General features: G+C 37.6%; 1 protein-coding gene across 7 annotated transcripts in view; it reads right to left on the bottom strand.

Annotated features, from left to right (window-relative positions):
* Positions 1-21,619, bottom strand: part of PLPPR5 (phospholipid phosphatase related 5) — a 169,403-nt gene that overhangs the window by 54,555 nt on the left and 93,229 nt on the right. For all 7 annotated transcript variants that reach the window (XM_032446248.1, XM_032446251.1, XM_015870093.1 and 4 more), the window contains one exon: positions 719-793. In XM_032446248.1, coding sequence (XP_032302139.1) covers positions 719-793 — 75 coding nt within the window. The remainder of the gene's footprint in view (positions 1-718; positions 794-21,619) is intronic.

Genomic DNA, 21,619 nt, shown 5'->3' with positions numbered 1-21,619 from the left:
AAGAGAGGACTTCCTCAAAAGCAACAGCTGTAGGCACAGAAACAAAGAAGCTGTTTACCTTCAGAAGGCCTCTTGTACACAGGAATCTCCAGCAAAATGCCCTTACCTCCACTGCCAGCCCTTAAATGAGATCTGGAAAGGGGTGGATCCTGGCTCCAGCCCTTCTGATCACTCAGGGGCATCACATGAACCTGAGCACCCCTGGGTTGGCTCTGCCTTCCCACCAGGTGCTCAATCACTACTTCAAGCTGTGACAGCATTTTTGCTACAATCTCCCATTCCCTACAGAATGAAAGACTTTGAACAACCGCTGCAACATTACATTCTACTGCTCCTCATCTTTAAGACTGACAAATGAAACATTTTCCATACTGATTAAGTACTATTAATGAGTCCTTTCCACCAATATCCATATGAGTCCAGCTCAGAGGTACTTCACTGTTGGATTCTGGAACTTCAGAACATTAAATCCACATAAAATTAAATTGCAGAGTAAGAGACCCCTGTTTACACAGCCTCTCATGAAAGCACAGTGAAACAGTTACAAGGACTAAAATTTTATTCTCAACTGCAAAAAAAGAGATTGTTAACTAACAGATAACACTCCATATTGAAATGAACATAAATACATTGATAAATATAAACTAGTTGTTGCTAACAGCATTTCCTTCAAAAATGCACCCCAGATACTTAGCAATTTATCTACAGTTTGTCTTACCTCAAGTAGTGTGAAGAATGGTAATGCAATGTGGTTTCTCTGAGATGAATGCCTGCTGTTTGTAATCATGTTCACCTGCAAAGAGAGCAAAACTGTATTACATCAAACTGTAAGAGGCCAGCACCACTGAGAACAGTGTGCCCACAATAAACCTATAATAGGCCCAAATAAAACATAAACATATTGAAATAAGAAATGGGGAGAAATACAGCAGAGTAAAGGACTGCACATGTTGTTCTTTTTTTTTTTTCCTGGTATGAGGGAGCTTCAATTTAACTTAGATTTGACTATCATATTAAACTGATTCCGGCCAATTTTCTCCTAAATAAGAGTAACTATGCAACAATTTGCACATAAAATTATTTGATTCACATCCTTACATATTTCAACCTCTTCTATTTCCAAACAAATCCTTTCTCTCTTTTCAGCAGAATTTTTCTATGTTTCATTGACTTCAAAGAAATTTAAGTGTGCTCTTAAAGTTCACCTTACAGGACTTCATTGAGGGTCATTAACTGAGCGAAGACTTAAAAGTTTTCAGTCTACCAGGCTTCTGCAGAAGCATGGGAATGCAGGACTACAGTAAATTACCAAGTTGTGAAGTCATGTCTTACAATCACAGTACAGTAGATTTCTGGTTCTAAAGGATCCACAGACTATTCTTCATATCACAAATACAAAACATTTCATAGTTCCTTAAAAAATAAATAAATCTGTTGTCAAAGGCAGAAATAAAATAAATAAATAAAGCTATGCCGAAGCCACATATCATAAATTTGATACTCCTAGGAACCAGCCCATGAGTCCAATAGTAAACTAACTAAAAATCTCTAGAGTTAGCATCTTTGAGAAGTAAAAACATGCTTTTAAGTGCTGGGCAGCCCCTTGAGATCTCTCTCTTTCTTATAATAAATGAATAAAATAATTGCTTTGATTAAAAATGGTGTTTTAAAAATTAAATAAAAAGAAATTGTCTCTCTTCCTAAAGATACAAAAAGAATCATTTAGCTTCATTTTGTTTGTTTTTCTCAGCTGTTACCCATTACTGCTCATTCCCATCTTATCACTCTCTCTTTTCTATGATCTCTCCTTCCCATCTCCCTGTGTTTCTCTTCCAGTTCTTAATCTTTTTCCTTATTCTTCCTCCCTCATACAGCACAACCACCTCCCTGCTTCCCCATTTCTCCCTTCTGTGCCCCTCCCAGATTCCTCTTTGATTCTCCTTCCTCTGGTTTGTCAGTCAGCAGCAGCCAACTCTTTTTTAACTTCTGCCTTTGGACTTCCCTCACCCTGCACTGCACCTGCATGTGTCTTTTTGATACAGGGCTCAGGGCTGAACCATGTGGGCTGATGCTTCCAAGCCATGATGGAAAAACACACACAACTGTGTGCGTGCAGTCCAGCCCCAGCAGTGCGCTGCAAAGCTCAGATGCCCACTCCTCTCACAGATGTGGCTAGGGAGTGAGACACTGGGCTTCCATCCCATCTGTCAGTAAAATGTAGAGAAAGAGATACTGTACTGCTCAGTGAGAGTTGTGCTTGCATCAGCTGGGGTCTCCCTGAGAGCTATTAACTTATCAGTTGGGACCCTGTCATTCCGGGCGTTTTTAGCTCCGTCTTTGGTGCTAACACAGCAGTAGCTTTCTTTGTTCAATTTATGTTTACTCAAAGCTAAAAAAAAGAAAATGCTTCATAAGCAAAACACAGCATATCTTCTTGAAATCTCTCAAACTGTTAAAGGCTGAACTTACTTATTAAGCAAACTGAAGACGATGGCTCTGCTGTTAATCAATTTATTTATATGTATCCAGAGCCAAACTCCATGGTCATATTCCACTGGATTCAAATCTTCACTTGGCGAGTCTTGGGGGACTCACTGACACTCACTTATGTGGTTATATAATATAAGCATTAATACTGCATATGGAGATGAGCATGCACAGCTATGCACATTGGGACTATAGACTCGATTCATTAAAGAGATACCAACATAGCAGTTATTATTTACTGAGTGTTTGATAGTGCACTGAAGAAATGAGAACAAGCTCCAGGCATTAAAGACCAATAGGTGGCTGCTTTTCAGCTATTACCTCAGGAATAAGGATAACCAAAGATTTCTCTTCTTCAACACATCAAAGGAGGGACATACTTTTGCTCATGTCACTTATGTATGGAGGCTGAATGTTAGCCAATGCCTAAAGCTCCCAGTGCATCAAAACAGGGATGAACTGTAGACCCTGTGGTGTACCCCAAGGCTTCTTTTTCTGTAACATGGAGGCAGACACTTACTGGAGCCTAGAACACATGCACACCATATATGAAATTGCCTTTCCACAGTTTGTTGCTATGAGTTTGGAGGAAGATGAGTAAGCCCAAATGAAGCATCAAAAAGCCACCTGTGAGAAGAAATGCTACAAGCATCCCTATAAATAGATCTCAGTAAAGAGCTCCTTCTGTTTTAGTAATAGCAAGTCTTTTCTTGAAACTAGTTACTAGGCAGCCTATGAAACAATTACTCTGGCAGTAACCCACTGTATGCATTAGCATTCCTGCCTCCAGCTGCTGATCTGGGAATATGCCTAACCACAGCCTACAGGATCAGTCCTCAGACAAGCCTGACCTTGTCATGTGTCATCACCAGTCTGCCTCACTGCTACATGAGGGATTCATACTCATATCTGTGCTCTCTCTCCATTTTTTTGAAAAAATACTGTAGGCACAAACTTTCAGGAGGAGCTAAGGACAGTAGAGTTTGGCTGAGGAAGAGCACCTATGCAGTTTGGAACAAAGGCTGCTTATGAGCCACTGCTAAGTTTCTTACACAAAATGAATTCACAAGCATCTTCCACTCTGAAAGGAAGTCCTCAAATCTTCTCAAATCTTTACTACTTGTTTTATCCATTGTTGCTATTTGCATGAATGTTTTCTCCCATGTCCTTCTTCTGGTGAAAGCTTCCACAGCATGTTATCTACGCGCCAAAAGTTGAAAGAGACACACGTCCCCTCCCGTCCCCCCCCAAACAAACAAACAAACAAATAAATAAATAAAAATCACCTAATCCAACTCCTGGTTCCACACAGGATCACACAAAATTTGAACCCTATATCAGAGGGTGATTGCCAAATGCTTCTTGAATTCTTGCAGATTAGTACCATGACCACTGCCCTGGGGAGTCTTTTTCAGTGCCCAGTATTATAGTTGTGTATTCTTTCCTTCCTGCACTCTTCCTCTCCTTACTGGGAGAGTTGTTTCCCCCTACCCCCCAAAAGATTATATCTCCTTCCCTAAGCTTCCATTTGGTAATTTCAATAAGACAGCACTAGCAGATATCATGATCAAATACCAGAAAAATATACATATGGCAGTAACTTTCTGAATGATAGCATGAAAACAGGATATTTTCACCCTCAGAATTGTTCCATCCGGAGGAAGATAATATGCTCTGCATAACTGCTCTTGCTGTAGAAGTGTTTAAAATGAAAGAGACAGGGTCTTATTGTATCTGGAGTCAATAATGAAACAAAAGTGCTGCACAAACACAGCTTCTGTACTGCATTTGGTCTGTGGTACCTATTTTCATTTTTATAAATGGTACTTGTCAGTATAAATCTTATGTCTTCTACTTCTTTTGAAGAAAGACAATTTGTGCACACTTTTAAAAATGTTTTAATGGTAGGAAACATCACCAGATTCTGACATGCAGCAAGACAGTGGTGCGAGTGTGCTAAAGGAGATAACAAACTGATGATGAAATTTGCAGACCTTTATACACTTGGGTAGCATTTCATATAAGCACATATACAGTGCATTTGGACAATAAAGCAACATTTCTCATTGTTTTGAGAAGCTGAATTTTACATAACAATCAGAATGTTACTAGATCAAAAATAATGCTATAGGCTGATCAGGTTTTACCTTAATCCCAGAAACCATTATTAGTAAACATTAATAAATGACAGGAAGAACAAATGAAGAAATTCTATTAGCTTTATGATGGCAATTTGGAAAATAAGGTGCTTAACTGTAATATGTTGGCACCTATACAATCACAATAATTCTCACTTCGAATTGGCTCAACTGTGGTTTTGCTTTGCTGCTACGCTAATTCTCACCAGCTTAAATACTTCAGAAACTCATCATTAATACTGCAAATTACATGACAGACTAATTCTTGCAATAAAATAAAAATAATAATAAAAACTTGAATAAATTTGTCAAGACCCAAAGCAGGATTCTCAATAGCAAAGCTTCCATAAAATTGCAGGCACTATCTGCCTGCCCATCCACACAGCAAAATGAAAGAAAAAAAAGAAAAAAGTAGAAACTGCCTTTTGCAAATCTCAGGGAGCCCTACAGCCCTCTTGGGTTTCCCTGTAACACAGTCTTCTTTTTTTTCTTTTTCTATAGTAAATACTGAGGAGTCTGCCAAACCCACAGCATTTTCCCAAATCATCTTTCTCTTACAAAAAAGAATTTCAAAACAAAACAATTACAAATGATCTTTTAGGTTCCAGATCTGCCAGAGTAAGTAAAGAGAAAGATGAGAGCCAATTCTCTCTAGTAGGAAAGTTCTATTGATCTCCTAAGAGTATCATAGCAAAAAAGATGTAGAATGCAGCTCATACAGACAGTCTAGATGCTGGAGAAATATCTACTGTTTTGGGTTACTTGGACACAGAACACAAAAATCAAAATCAATATTTCAACACATATCCAAAAGCAAAGTATGAAGTGAATGAAATCTAAACTACATAAGAGTAGGCTGCTATCAGCTGAGAGCAAAAAAGAATCATTGCAAACTGCCTTGAAGAGAGCGGAAAAAAACAAAAAAAAAAGGGCACTTAACCACTTAACTGCTTTGGCTACTTGAAAATTAATAAGTGCTACCGACTGGTGAACCTTTAGTCATGAACTTCAGATGATCTTTCCCTCTGAAGCTTGAGCAATTACTCTGCCAATTCCTCCAAATACCTTTCCATCTCGTAAATGTATTAATTATAGCCAAAGAGGGCCCTAAGTCATCAGTCAGGCCCTCAGCGATAACCAAGAGACAGTAAAATCTAGGTCAAGAGTAAATAAAATTCAGAAGAAAACATCCTGAGTATTGGAGGCAGTGCAACAATCACCATCACACTTTCCCAAGTGATATCTACATATGTTGCACAAATGAATCTTGTTTCTTCTTTTGCTGCTGGACTTCTGATGAGTGTACATATGTAGTAATACTGAGATCTAAATGGTGCACTATCTTGAAATTTATAAGAATGAGTTTAAAAAATAAAAACTATGAAACAAGCAGTTGAAGTGATACTGGGAGGAAATCTTATTACCTCGAGTGATGAAAGCTAAAAATGAGAGGAACTATAGACTTCTGCTTCTTAGATTATATGCTGTTTGAGGATTAATATTAGGAGGACTTTTAAGCCTGTCAAACACCAAATCAAAATCTCCCACAGGACTTTAAATAGTAAGGAGTGTTATCAGGAAGAAGAGGATTCACTGGATTATGTTTGTAGTGATAGGAATTAAGTTTGTCCAACAAGCTGCATTATCAGAAATAACAAGGTCATTTTTATGTAAAGAAGATGAAAGAATGTACTTACTTTGCAAGCAGGCAAATTAATATGGAATTAACCAATAAAAGAATTTTATAAACTGACTTCATTTCTGAAATCAAGGCAAATCTTAATCCTATAGTTTTGCATTAAAAAAAAACAAAACAACACCAACCCTCTACTGGAATGAAGGAGCAAAATCCTGCACTGACATGAAGTGCCAGCTCACATGAGCGTAACAATGACTGTCCACCATAAGAGTAGAATGTACTTCCCATTCAGAAAGCATATACAAAAACACCTTCCACAATCAGGCAGCTGACTGGAAGAATCTGCAGGGAGACACTCTCAGAAATAGCTATAATGTAACTATCTGGAATAATTTCCCATATAGGCCCTGAAATACCTTATAGTCTTCATCTTTCTCTTAAAATATATTGAGTACTTTCCACTTGTGAACAGGTAAACAAATTCTGTATTGACCACAGAATGTGATGCTATTACAGATGGGAAAGGATGTGGTTTTTCCAAATCAAAGAGGTACATGACATCACCAGTGTGAGTCTCTATGTCACTGCAGCAGTCTGATCGTCATCTGTTTCCCATTTAGATGAATGTGATAGAAGTTAGCATCTATAAATCTCTATAAACTATTTCTTTACATTCCATTTAGTTTTTCTGTTTCTTTCCAGCCAGATCAGTTCACATGCAACATTTAAGATTTGACATTAGTTTTGTAGAGATAAAATTTACTGACAGTTCTCAACTCCTGAGTAAGACCTAACTTATGCATAACACCATGTGTAAAGAGATACAAACTTCAAAGATCTTAAGCATAAAAATCATCTTTATACTTCATTAAAACAGAGTAATTCTGGAGACTTACAATTTTACTGCACAACTGTAAAGCTCTCAACTTATTAATAGTTTTTCCTCTTTTTTTTTTTTCTTCCTCTGAATTGTCATTCATTAAATAAATAAATACATACATACAGTAAATATCTTAAGGAACAAAAGAAAGAAAAACGAGGAAAATGGAAGTGCAGACCAGTAGGGGGAGGTGTCTGAGCCAACTAGTACCGTGTTCTGGGCCTGCCTGAGCACCAGAGCATTGCCTCCATAGGCCTACACTGCAGACTCCTACGGACTCCTCAAATAAATTCACAGATTTCACATATAAAAGAGAAATAGTAACTCTACACTGAGTTTGTGTTTTTCAGTAGTATTACATACTTGGGCAACTGGGGTACCTCAGTAGGGATGGGTGCAAACCACAAGATACAGTGCCTACTAAATAACAAAACATTCACAGGACTATATGGCCATACTGTAACTTTAGACCAAGTAAACACGTGTATAAGAAGGTCATCACAGTTCTGTGCTGTGGATCTGTCCATGAAAGATTCATTTTCTAAGTATGTCATTGCAGCCAGTGATTCAGAAGTAGAACACTTCCATCTGGCAACAGATGGTCAAGATACATCTTATTTGTAGGAGAGTCCTCTGCTAAAAGAACTAGCCCTCTCCACAATCTGCATAATCAGAAAAGCAGCTTCTTTCTAGTATTACTAATGTGAGAAAACACACTAGCATCTTTCTCATGAAATTAATAAACTCCATATACATCTACATCCCTGCTTAACTATTAAGCAACCTAGTCATTTCTGTTTTCCACTCCTGCCTCCACAGCTGATACTGTCTATGCTATGTATAACACCTATCTAGTTACCCAAATGTGTTAGCTGGTGCTCTGAATTTGTACAGAATTCAAATGTATATTGTGATGAGCTACTCAGTAGCTCTTACTATCAGCTCTTTCCATTGCCTTCCTACACTCACTGGAGCAAGCTGTTCTTATTGACTGAGGAATGTTTGTATCTTCCTAGGAATACCTGCCAAGGGTTTGCAAAGCCATCCCTTCAGAGCAAACCTGCTGCATTGTTTCATGTTTTTAATCACTCATGCACAAGGCAGCAGTATCTGTGGGAGTAACAGATGGCTCCTAACAGAGTCAGTTTACTCTATTTCCTCCCTCACTATCCCAGATAAGCGTTGCCTACTCCTGGCTTTCTTCTCTAAACATTCTGGGAAGAATATATCAAAGCTCTGTGCATGTTCAACATCTACTTTCCAGGGAGCCTATCCTCTGACAAGGTACTGGTATATCTGTTTATTTTATTCCCACAAAGAAACTCTAAACTTAATACAACTTACATTGAAATCCTTCTATAACCTTTCTCTGCGTAGGGTAAGAGGAGCACACACTCTCTTGCCTGACACTATTGCATTGGCCAGAATTTTTTCCATCACTATGAATCCTTCACAGAAAGCCAGGGACCTGGAAATTTTGGGACCTGCATTTTGGAAATACCAAATGCACTTCAACTCAACATATTTATGTCTTATTTTACTCTTAGAAACACATGAGTATAGAGGGTAAATCAGCAAATGCATTTCTGAACTGTAATTAATGCTGGTCAAAACAGAATTTATGACTGCTTTGGGGTAAAAAAAGTCTTTTACAACAAAGAGTCAGGGAATAGGCCAAAAAAAATCACATTCTGATGGAATATCAAATTAGGGATATTCCAAGACAACTCGGTCAAGAAGCAACTCTGATCTTCTCCTCAGAAACAATTAGTAAATAACTCCTTTTTGTGAAAGAATTAGTAAAAATCTAACAATAACAGAAATTTTAAAATGAAATATAACCACTAAGTTGTTCCTTCAGAGGTCTTAACACAGGTCTTAGAGAAAGGGCTCGGTTATAGAGGAGAGTCATAAGATATGAAAATTCAGCTTCCCTATTTGTATGTGACTTGATAAACAAGAAAAGCACTGAGGAATTAATTCAGTGCTTGCTTTGGTTACAGAATCTGAAGCGACTGTTGCCATGGGTACACGGAATCAAGTTTATAAAGGGGATCTAAGGACATGACAGAGAATAAAATAAAATACAGCATGGAAAATTCAAGAACTGTAGATCCCTGGAGAAAACAAGGATCTAAAACACAAAGTGACCCCAAAAAAAGAAAAGTGAAGTGCCATGAAGACAAGGAAGGAAAAGAAGGACAGCCAATTGAAAGGGCAGTGTAAAGGAAGAATGAGAAGAAACAGGAAGACACTGAGTGGAAGAGTAGCTAGCTCTGTAAGAAAAGAGGAAGAAACAATGCAAATAAGCACAACTGGATCATGAAACAAATCATTTGAAAAAGAAGATTAGGACAGAGATCAGAAAAGGACAGGAATAGTGTTTGAAGTAATAACAGCTAAGGGAAAAGTGAAGAAGTGCACTTACAAAATGAAAAACAGATGTACATGATTAGATATTCTTAGTAAGGAGTCAATAAGCAAGTAATCAGAGATTATCTGGATGAAAGAAAGATATGTAATGTGACAGAAGAATACATGTTGTTCCAAAGTAAAAAATAAACATAAAATTCATACAAGAACAGGAGAATCCACTAATCCTACTTTATGTTGAAAAATTCCACTGAAATATTACAGCAAGAAAAGGATCCCAGATGCCTCTGTCAGCTGGGAAAGACTAGTTTACCTGTTCTTTAATGGAATTCTTCCAGCCCCAAGAGGAAGAACATTTATAAAATAAAAGATTAAATATAACTGCTAGATGCCTCAGGTCTTAGAAGGAAGGTTTTATGTTCTTAGGTCACATAAAAGAGGACTTTTTCAAAGAAGTGACAGTAAGAAGAAAAAAAGATCAATATTAAAGACAACAATCTCATGAGTGAATGACGTGGCTAAAAAAAATACAACTTCCCAGAAAAAAAAAAGATTCTTTTTTTTTTATTTTAAAAAAAAGACAGTAAGCAATGCATGAAATTTGAATGTGTTAAGTGAAGGAACCTCTACAGGAGAAGTATCTTGAAACAGCAGATGTGACTAGAATACTAGCACCTAAAAGAATCCACTCGCCAGGAAAGAGATAAAAACCTAAGTACAGCAAGATATAATTTCATAGAAAAAATGTGACAGTCTATATAGAAATTAGAAGAGCTACAGCAGGAGAAAATATCTGGATCAAAATCAGTGTAAAAGAAGTCCTACTGAGTAGTGTCAAAAGTATGCGATTACCTCAACTGTCTGGTTGGATCTTTGTTCCAAAAATCAGTTCCTAAAAATGTCCATTTAAGTGTTCTTACGTCAAGAAAATATAGGACTACCTGCTCTTCAATGAAGGCATACTTCCAGTTTTCAGCTTGAGAGGTACAGTCTGGCCTTTTCTTCTCTTGCTATCACAGGTCTAAGAAATGAATCGCTGGTGGAAAATGAATGTATTGTTTCATAAAGCTTTTGAGAGTTTCAGATTCTTGTGGAAGCTGAAGCTATGAAAAGGCCCCTGGAGGTATTTAGACTCATGAACTGAGGATGCAATCAGCTTTTCAATGTGATGATCCAGCTGAACTTTCAGATTATAAATCACTAAATTTAGGGCACCTGAATCACTGAAGTATACTCTCTATTTCTCCTGCTTTTCTGTTAAGCATCTTTTAATGGTCACAGTCAGAAACCAGAGACAGACTAGATGGCCTTGTGTTTTAAATCTATGTCTGTGCTTGGAGGCTGACACAGAAACTTGAAATGTGCTTTTTTAACAGAACAAGAATAAGAACATTTACAGCCCTGTTACTTACTGCCTGATTGTCCTTTGGAGCATGGACAGGAGAATGTAGTGTTCAGGTGAGCTTTCATTCAATAATTCTTCTGCAGATAAAGAATCAGAGGACTTTCTGTGATAGTAGTAAACAGACCTTCCACTTCATATTCTTACAGAAAACAAGATTTGAGAATCATAAAACTGCCTGGATATTACAGTGTCAGTCATCGCTACTTCTAGGACACTACATTTCTGTACAGTTAGTTACCTTTTTTGGGACTCTGTATGAACTGGCTGTTCAGTTTAAAGGGACAAGCCTGGAGTACATGTCTAACTCAAAGTGGATGAAAATAAAGTCTAAATGATCAGGCAGAGTAATGCTAACCTACTATTTAGACTGGTTATCCTTTTTTTTTTTCCCCTCCATGAAATATAACACAGGAAAAACCTCTTTCTATCAAATACCAGTCAGTATTTTATTTCTTCAACACTGTTCAAGTTTTTCTTTGCTAAAAGATTGCTGCATATTTACCACGTTACACAATCTTTTCCTACAGGAAGCTTATTCAGTACATGTGAAATTAAAGACTCTCCTGCTATCAAAAATAGATTCTTTCGCCTACTACTACTGTCAAATAATCTAAGACAGATCAAAAGAAAGTTAAAGCATTCATACTAGAACATCTTATGTTATTATAACACCTCGTTTTCTTTCAGAAGAATTGTATGGTTCTGCAATCAATAGATTTTCAGGCATTTAGATCAAATACATTTCAACTGGTTGAGACCTGTTAAGTGCTGTCAGAAAGCACCTTGCTAATGGACTAAGTGAGTTTCTTTATGATAATGAATGTCAGTGTCACATGGCTCTGTTAGTTTGTGAAGAAGTTGCATGGTTAGTAATAGTCATAAAAGTTTCAGTAGTGCTCCAAATGTATTAGCTACTGTCCAGACAGATAGTGAATGATTCACTGCTGTAAGTATGCTGTTAACTCAAAATTAGTAACAAGGAGCTAAGGAAAAAAAGAAGAAGAAAAAAAAAAAAAAGTATTGCCTTAGATAAGCGTGTCCACGTTTCCAAGAAAAAAAAAAAAATTTAGCTGCAAATGTTTTTAAGAGAATTTAGGGTAGCAAACAGAGACCACCGGGACAACAGAGCACTTGAAAATGTGCAATGACCTATATTCATCTGAATAAACCACTGACAGCTTTAGCATGCCCTGGAAGAACAAATGTGCAGGAGAAGGGGAAGGCAAATCAAATTGACTTTCACACAATTAAACACACTGTTCATAATTTAGCACACATTCTATTGAAAAATGATCTTTAAAAGTTTTTTTTAGACTACAGATATAGCCATGATCTATTTCCATAGTTTAGCTATTGCCATGATTATATTTCTACCAGGGGTCTAGCTAACTTTCCTGAAAAGTGTGAGTAGTAAACATCTTCCTGCATTTTTCCCCCCCATAAAGAATGTATTGTGAGTAGATGTTTTTCAAGATAGGCAGGAGTAGTAATAATAGAACAGGCAGTGACTATCTGACACATTTTTAAGGATAACTTCAGTTGTGGTACCTGAAAGATTCTGGAATATCACTTTATGTTTCTTGGTAAGGATTTACCTTTGCAGTTCCCAGTTCTTTCAGAAAGAGACAAGACTAGAGATCTCTTCCTTTCACTTAAGAAAAAAATAAATTGGAATCTTGGCATAATGTACAGAAAAATAAATCTGCTATTCTTTTTAAACAGGTTTGCATCTTTGAGAATATCACTTGGTATATTTTTGTGCATAATTTAAAGTATTTGGTGACATAATTTGAGATGTTATATCTTTTTTTCAAATGGCCTTTGAAGCAGCTAACACTGGTGCCATCCAGACTTAATAGCTAGCAAAGTGCTAGTTAAGGTGCCCTGAACATCTACTTCTTATTTATACAAATAGTGCACTTTAAAGTGTCTACAAGATAACTGAAGGAAGAATTGACTCCTGCCAGACTTTCTTGCTCTATCTGCTTATCTGCTTCTGTAATTTCCCAGAGGACAGTTCACATCCTCTTAGAATTTCATGTATGACTTTTATACAATTGCACCTTCTGTATTTCCAGAGCTCTAACTTGACTCTGTAAACATGAACTAGAATATATGTAGAGATATATATCCTATCTATCTATCTGTCTATCTATATGTATCAGACTGCTTTGCTCTTCTCTACTGCAATGCCTCCTACTATCTCCCCTAAAGCCAGTTCTGTTCTGGCTCTCACATTTTATCCTCAAACTGTTAAAATACATTGCTCAAAATTTTGAAAGTCTGCTGTAAGTCTGAGTAGAAACACAAGGCATAATGGAGATTTCTACCATAAGGCTACAGATTTTCACTGAAGGAGCTAGAGCTCTTTTCCAGTCAAGCAGAAAGCTATGCAAGAATGACCACAGGTGTGCACATCCCATGCCAGCTTCACCACCTCAGACTGCCAGCTCCAGGATAAACATAAGGCAGGACAAGCTTGTGCAGGCTCTCAGTTTCCCTGCTTATCTCAATACAATTCTCACCAGAGAATTATATTTATGCTTTCAAGTAGGCATTACTGCACAGAACAGTTGCTTTAGTTCCACATGTACCTATGCTTCACAGATACTTAGCACCCCTCTGTTTCATTATTGAAAACCTTTTCAGCAGGAAAATAAGGATAAGAGATGAGAATCCAGAAAACATGTGCATAAAAACCTCAAGATCTTTTTTGCTATAGATAAAAGATGGAAAATTTGAAAAAGCTAGTAGCTGTCTTTTGTACTTCATTTCATTACTGTTATCTATACTCTCAGTTTTTAATATTGCCAGGCATCTTTTGTTTTTTTCTGTACTTGGACTATGACACAGGTACCTCTGTTTCTCAGAGGTCCCAGCAGTGGGCATACAGACTGCTGAGTTCTTCCATCATACAGGCCACAAGCTACGCTTCCATTAGAAGCTCTGTTCTCAGACCTGTGGTGCTGTATCACAGGTGATAGGTTTGAGAGCGCTTAAGTCTCTGAGCAGCCTAGGTGAAGTAGAATTGTTAAATCATCTTCCTTAACTCTTCCTAGTTTGGACCCATCCTATAGGAGGAGCATCCCAAGCATGATTAAAGTGGATGAATTTGGACAAAATCAGCACAGCATGTTTGAGCTGAGCAGGAAGAGGGACAACTAATGAGCAGATTAATATTTTGTGTACAGGGAAGTAGTGTATGTGTAAGTATGCAGCTTAAGGAAAAATTTATGATACATGATCCATCTAGTTAGTGGAATTCACTCTAAGACCTCTTACTGTCTTCCTAATGAGAATTTTAATAACAAGTACTAGGAAAGTAATAGTCCTAATGTTTTTCTGGGACAGTAATAAAATCATCTGGGAAGTGCAGTACAGACATATATCCAGGATGGAATATGCCTGTTAGTCCTATTTTTGGTCACTTAACCATTATTTTAAGCAGAAAAAAAAAAAAAAGCCAGCAACTAACTTAAGCTCCCTTTCTTCAAACTGACCTCTGAAATACCACCCAAAGTCACCTACCTATCATCACACAGTGCACCAGGTACAAGGGTGTCTAGCTTGGAGTACTGCAGTACATTAGGTAGAAGGACTGCTGTTGCTTTTCTATCTGCAGATAAAAAGGTTTTGTGCAAAGGAATTTTTAGTGGCTAGAGAGAAATATACTTTCTCATTTTTATGATAAATATTATGGAACACCATCTAATATTTTCCATGTTTATTAAAAAAAATGACATTGTGCAACAGATTCTTCTACATGAGAGATTTTGTCAACTACCTTCTGTGGAACTTTTTGTGCAAAGGCAGCAGGTTACATACTGATCAATAATCACTACATTTATTTTTAACATTAGTTTTCCAAAACAACTTAGGAGCCCTAAGAGCAATATAGTGAAAAGGGTCAGAGATTGTCTAAGTTTTTAATTTATTTTAACAACTACAGCCAGTCCAGAAAAGCATTAACTACAGCAACATAAAATCACGCAGAATTATCAAGGTTGGAAAAGACCTAGAAGATCATCCAGTCCAACCATCACTCATCCAGTCCAACCATCACATCAAACATGCTATTTGATAAAAGGATGAACTTCTTCCCTTTCTGAGCAGCTGATCATTTTATGCCCCAAATCTTTCTCCGTGTTGCTGTGCTTGCAAAGCAAACCCCAACAAACATATATAAAGTCCAAAACGGAAAAGCACCCTCATATATTTCACACAAATTCTACTGCAGAAAATATATTCTGTCAACATATATTATTTGTGAGTTTGGAATTGTACATTTGAAGAAATGCCTATTGGAAAAAAGTGCAAATACAGAATATTTTAAAATCTCATATGTTGCCTTCCAGTACACTTTCTTTCCTACTCATTAAGCTCTTTGACATCAATGAAAGCCCTACTGTTTACATCCTGCAAGCTTTGCACAGATTCATCCTGTTAGATGAATGCCTCTAGAAATCAAATTCCATTTTTCCAGGGGAGTTCATCCAATTCTGCTACAGCTGTGATGCACTGTCTCCTTATCTACATACCAATTCAACACTCATTCAAGCAAAAAGTCATTTCTAAGCCATACAAATTCCCTCATGAGCCAGATTTCAATAAGGTAACGTCTGTTTTGTGTTCTACGCACTGAAGTTTTTTTTGAAGATTCAAGGGTGCATACCACACTCAGTAGAGCAGTCTTCAACTGCAATTAGTTTTTCTAAATACTCATCACTATACTCATTTATATGAGCTCTCATAATATATTCAGTTCCCCAGCTAAGTAGCATTTCACAGCATATTTCAATCTCCTTGGTGCATTTCTTTTGGAGAGTAGAAAATTTCAGATAATAAAATATTTTTGGACTGTTATTATTCTTCTTAGCAACATTTGTTATTCTATATATGTTTATTAAACCAATATTAATTGAATCAGATACAAAGTGCGAAGCCTTTAGAAAGTATCTGTAAGAATCAAGTACACAGGCAAACTAACTTTTGTGCTTCAATGAAATCAAATGCTCCCACTGAAGAACACCACAATGCTCAAACATCAAGCGAGGGGACACCAGTGTGCTACACATGCCCATGAGTGCCGTGCTGTCTGGGGCAGCAGACCATGTGCTCACCAACTAGGGGGTCTCAGCCAAGCTCTGATGGCACGTGTCTGCTTCTTGACAAAATAAATAAATCAATAAATGCTTTAAAAACAATGATTTTTTTTTTCCTGGTTCACACTGAGCAGGCCTGATGCAGATTTACTGCTGTGTTTCAAAATCAACTGTGTCAATGCTGTGGAAAATCCTTCAAGAAATCTTCACTCTCAGCTAACACACAAGCATGCACTAGTAGCAGAGGGACCCTTCTTGCTAAGGAAGAAGGGATGCAAATAACTGCTGACCAATATTTTACAGATCAATACACTTCAAAGAGAAAAAGATAACATATTTCTATCTCCCACAGCTGAGTTTGTCTGTTTCAGACACCAGGCCAGAAAGCAGAGCTGGCCCTTAGTACCTCTCTCTCCATGTCCCAGCTGCCACTGCCCACACTCACCCCTGCAGCCCCAGCTCAGACCTACTGCATCATGTGGCAGTGCTGCCCAGCCACCTTCCCTTATGACCCTGCCCAAACTGCAGCCCCAGCCCTGCTCCACCACTGCTGCCTCCTGCACAGACACCCCACACATCGGCCCCACAATACCTGGGGGAGTCCTGAAGCACTTATTTTCAGAACCTGACAGGGTTCAACTTAGGCCTGCCTTGCATGGCTGGGAGCTGCATCATTTAAACTCTGCTGTTGATTCTAACATGTACACTCCTAAGCAACAACAAGCTCTGGTACTGGCATCTTTCTGCCATACTCAAAACAAAAATCCCCAATCCCCAGACCATCTCTTCTTTGCCTCCTAAAAGAGGATTTCTACAGAAATATCTGTGTATCTAGAGCTTGCTGTAAGATAAGCCAATAGTGGCTTTCCACTAGACCTCTGTATTTTACCAACACACGAGAGGCTCGGTAAAAATACTAACCGTGTGTTCTAGCATTATGGAAAAAATAATAATAAATCAAGGAAAGCCTGAAATGGCAAAATAATAATAATAATGGGAAGGTGAATTCAAAGAGGAGACCAGTGTGTGTGCTTTGCTTTCAAGAGCTCCATGCTCAGCAGAGGGCTCCAGCCCTGCATGCAGGCAGCTGCTCACTGCCATCAGTGCCCAGCAGCACTGCTGGCAGCCCACACACAGCATGGAAATTGCAGGTTTTGTATAATTCCAAGAAATATAAATCTCTGCCTTGAAACTAGGGTTAAAATATTCATTAACCATGAAGGAGAAGAAACAGGCTTTAAGAATTCTGTTCATACAATTTTCTGGAAATCACAATTATTCCTAGCAGGAGAAAAAAAAAATCTATGATGTGCCTGCACTGAGAAGCTGCAGAGCCTGAAATTAAATGGCTCATGTCCTTCTAGTTTCTGGGCAACAACCACAGAAAAAGGAGACAGCAGAGTGGGAAGCATGACTGTATTCATGCGCTCATGCACTTTGCATTAGTGACATATCGCAACTTGTTTTGCTCGAGTGCACTGAGTATAATGCTCACCCTCTGTCTCATTAAATACATTCCTAAAAACATGCCTGCATGTCAGTCTCTGCATCCATCTTCTGTTCCAAGTGCTCTCCAGGATACAGAGCAAATATCAAAAGAGGCAAAAAGAGACAAAACAGAGCCTCAGTATGGAAGTATAGCCTTTGCATGCCTCAAGAATACCACCATAAAGGGTAAATATTTGAAACAGCTATTTAATTGAGTATGAGAAGAAATAAAAAAAGCAATTCGGCTAGCCCGATTTTGAACATGTGCTGGAACTACTCCACTGCAGTACAATTGTGCCTGATGCGTGCCACTGCAAGTGGATCAGCTCCTATTCTAAATTAAATCCTCTTCACAAGAATTAAGACTGTTCCTCACCTCACTGTGCTTTGTAATATATACTGTCCAGACAATACAGTGAACAACTAATACAACTTCTTCACTGCATATTTGGATGTTCTCCTCAAAAGAAATCTTTTCGCTTAGTACTATATACACACACACACCCAATTAGCCATTCACCTGTTGATTATTTTGTGGTCATTAACTGCACAACAGAGGACAATGGCACAATACAGGAGTTGTACCATTGTACCACCTTTCCTTCCTTTCCTTCCATACACTAATATTTTTATCATTGAGTTCCAACAAGCAGACTAATTGTACAAATATGCACATGGATTATTTCATGTGAAACAGTGAAGTTACAAAGAAGCATCCTTAGTTGAAAGAATATGCCTACAAATACCCACTCCAGTGAATGTGGGCAACTTTTACATACAGTAATGCACAATGGAGAAGAAACAGAGATGTGGACATCAGACATTATGAGAACTGAAAGCTGTCTATCGCTATAACCCCAAAGAGCCCAAGAAACCTGACACAATAGTGATCCCCCATGAGAAATGCCCACTGAATTAAATGCATACTAAAACTAATTTGTACCATTCTGTATTATTTACTATTAAAACAATGATATCCCTACTGAATTTCAAATGATATTTGCTTTTCAATCCTGTAAGATCTCTGTATATTTCTTTACAAGTTCATCCACTTCATAAAGAAATGTTTTCACCTGTATCAAAACTTATAAGAATTCCAGGATACCTTATATTATCAGTGACATTTTTATTCTTCAGTATTTATTTTAAGAAACAACCTTTCCTCCTATTAAAAAAGTTTATCTAGCAAGCCTGAATACAAGCTCAGAAACACTTAGCTTATGACAAGTTACCTGTTGATTAACTTTTAGCTGGTAGAGATGTCCAACAAACTGACAGTTTGTTCCTCATGGCAGAGATATGCACGATAAATTCATTTATGAGGTAAAAATATTCAACGGGTAAGAGAAGTGCCCTAGTGTGCCATGTAACAGAGCACCATACAGCACAGACGCATAGACAATGCACACTCTGATCTCACAACTGTAACTGCAGGCAGAAACAATAGAACATAATGGAACAAAAACATCAGGCTCTCTCAACAGCCATTCATTTCAGTATCCATGAAATGGCTAGCATTATCATTTTTCTTTTTAGACTAAAAGTAATTGACAATTGCTATATACTTATCTCTGTGTTGAATTTGAGAGACTGGAAAGAAAAATATCCAGAAAGGGAACAATAAAGCATTGGGATTGGAAATGAACAGAATGGTCCAAGTCTTGCATATTTCTAACCTAATTATAAGCAGGAATTCCTTACTCTTTTGCCTAAAAGTTGCATTTATTTCAATACATCCACTTAAATTAAAACAAGATTTGAAGCACATCATTCTTAAGATGTACTTTCCTATCTTTCTCTGACTGATTTTTATTAAGCAAAAGGGAGACGTGGAGAAGCAATGAAGAACATGTAACAAGTTATGCATGCAAAAATCATCTTTTCAGTGAACATAGTCATAACAGCTTTTTACAAGGGAGTACATTCAGGACTTAAGACTGTCAAGTGCTAAAGCATTTTAGCACTGTTAAGAGGAAAAAAATACGTAAACTCAACAAAAATATCTATCTTAATTACAGCACCAGCAATTTGAAATACAAAATGTGCCTTATACAGCTAAAGACAAGGGGTGTTAAGACATACAGTGCTATGCCACGTATGTTTTCCTCTTTGGTTTGCTTTATTTCTGTGATAATGGGAGTCTTTTTTTTTTTTTTTTTTAAATGTCAGGTCCAAGTTAGTAATTTTCAAAGGGTCCATTATCCTATCACTGAGGGAAAAAGTTAGTAGAATATTGGGTATTTCAGAGCAAAGGTAGCTCTGCATTGAAACCCTGCATCGTGGAATACAGGATTTAGTACCCAGAAGCTTAATGGTAGAGGGCAGTTAAAGTAACTAGTTCTCCCTAAGAAAACACAGGCATCTTAGCACCTAGAGTTTTAGCACAAAGCCTTTCATTGCAGTTAAGTCTTCAGGGAATAAAATTCCTCTGCATTAAGCCACCTGTACCAGTTATCACAGTAGAACAAAAACCATAAAATCATTTACTGTGTCCAGATCTTGGCTCTCTGGTTCAAAGAAGATGGGGATCTCCTACAAGGAGTCCAGCAGAGGGCTACAAAGATGATTAAGAGCCTGGAGCATCTCCCTTATGAGGAAAGGCTGAAGAACCTGCATCTGTTCAGCCTGAAGAAATACAACTGAAAGGGATTCACAGATGTTTATAAATATCTAAAGGGAAGTAGAAGGCAAACAGATGAGGCCAGGCTCTTCACAATGACATGTAGCAATAGGACAAGGCCTAAAACTTGAACACAGTAAGTTCTGTAGTAGCAAACAAAGAACTTCCTTACAGTATGAGTGACAGAGCCCTGGAAGTGGTTGCCCAGATAAGTTACAGAGTTTCCCCCAGTGGAGATATGCAAGACATCTGGATGCCTACTTGTGTTATCTTTTGTAGGGTACCTGCTTTATCAAGGGTTGTACTTAATGATCTCTCAAGATCCCTTCTAACCCTTGCAAAGATGTAATTCTGTGACTCCTGGTGTGCTTTTGCAGTGGGAGTGCAAGTGTATCCTGTACATGCTGCTGTATCAAGAAGGTCACCATCTTGTGAAATATGAGGTTTCACATACGTGTGTTTCCACTAAAAACATAATTTGGCATGACACTAATTGAAGATAAATTCTAAAGATAGCAACTCACAGTGGGTCATAGTTTAGTGCAGAACATGCAAGATGCACTCTTCTCAAATTAATAATGACACTCTAGGAGATGGGATTTCCCTGGAATAACCTAGAGGTTAAAACACATGCCAAAGCTAGGACTTCATATTTAGTCATTTAACCACAGCAGCTTACTCAGGACTCCTAACTCCAAAGTTAGTGAAACCTCATCCAGTCCTCTGGCTCACTTACTGAAGATGCCTTCTTCCCCCCCTCTCACATTTGCTCTCTTACGCTCTCACCTCTTAATAACCCTTTCTTTCTGTAATACATAGCTTAGAGAGACACTAAAGGAAATGCTAAACTGTGCCCCCAAATCCTACTGAAGATTTAAGAAGCTACTCTGAAGTCCTAGCAATATATGGTTCTAATAGTTTTTACACACAAGTTGGTGATGTTCAGAGTAGTTCCTACTAAGAAGATATTTTGAAAGATTCATTAGACTCATTGACTTCACTCTTACATTAGTTTCACTGGTTTAAAATAAAAATGAAAGCACAATCAAGCTATTTCCTGCTTTGGAACACAGCTGTTCTCTCTCTGATGGCATAGCTAATCCATTTAATAATATTCAAAACATTTTACAGCAGCATATATTAGCAACTTTCAGTTGTCTTTTTTTTTTTTAATATAGTTTTCCCCATCATGACCATATTTAACCAAGAGAAGATGAGAAGAAAAATATATTCAGTATGCATGTGCGTAACATCAGATCTACACTGGCATTCCCCTCATTCATACAGAGAGATGGAAGAATTTCTCCTTGTTACACTACCCTTGAGTTTTCCCTTTCTGCTCAAAAAATGTTTTACATCAATGATCTGACGCTATACAGTACTGAAATGAAGTATGTCATATTGTGGATAGGAATTAAATATCACAGTGAAGTTTAACAATAAACCAAAGTTTCAGAATGGACATTAAAAATACATTTTTTAATCAC

The sequence above is a fragment of the Coturnix japonica genome, chromosome 8 (genome assembly GCF_001577835.2).
Source record: "Coturnix japonica isolate 7356 chromosome 8, Coturnix japonica 2.1, whole genome shotgun sequence".
NCBI lineage: Eukaryota > Metazoa > Chordata > Aves > Galliformes > Phasianidae > Coturnix > Coturnix japonica.
This window is presented reverse-complemented; position numbering and strand designations above follow the sequence as displayed.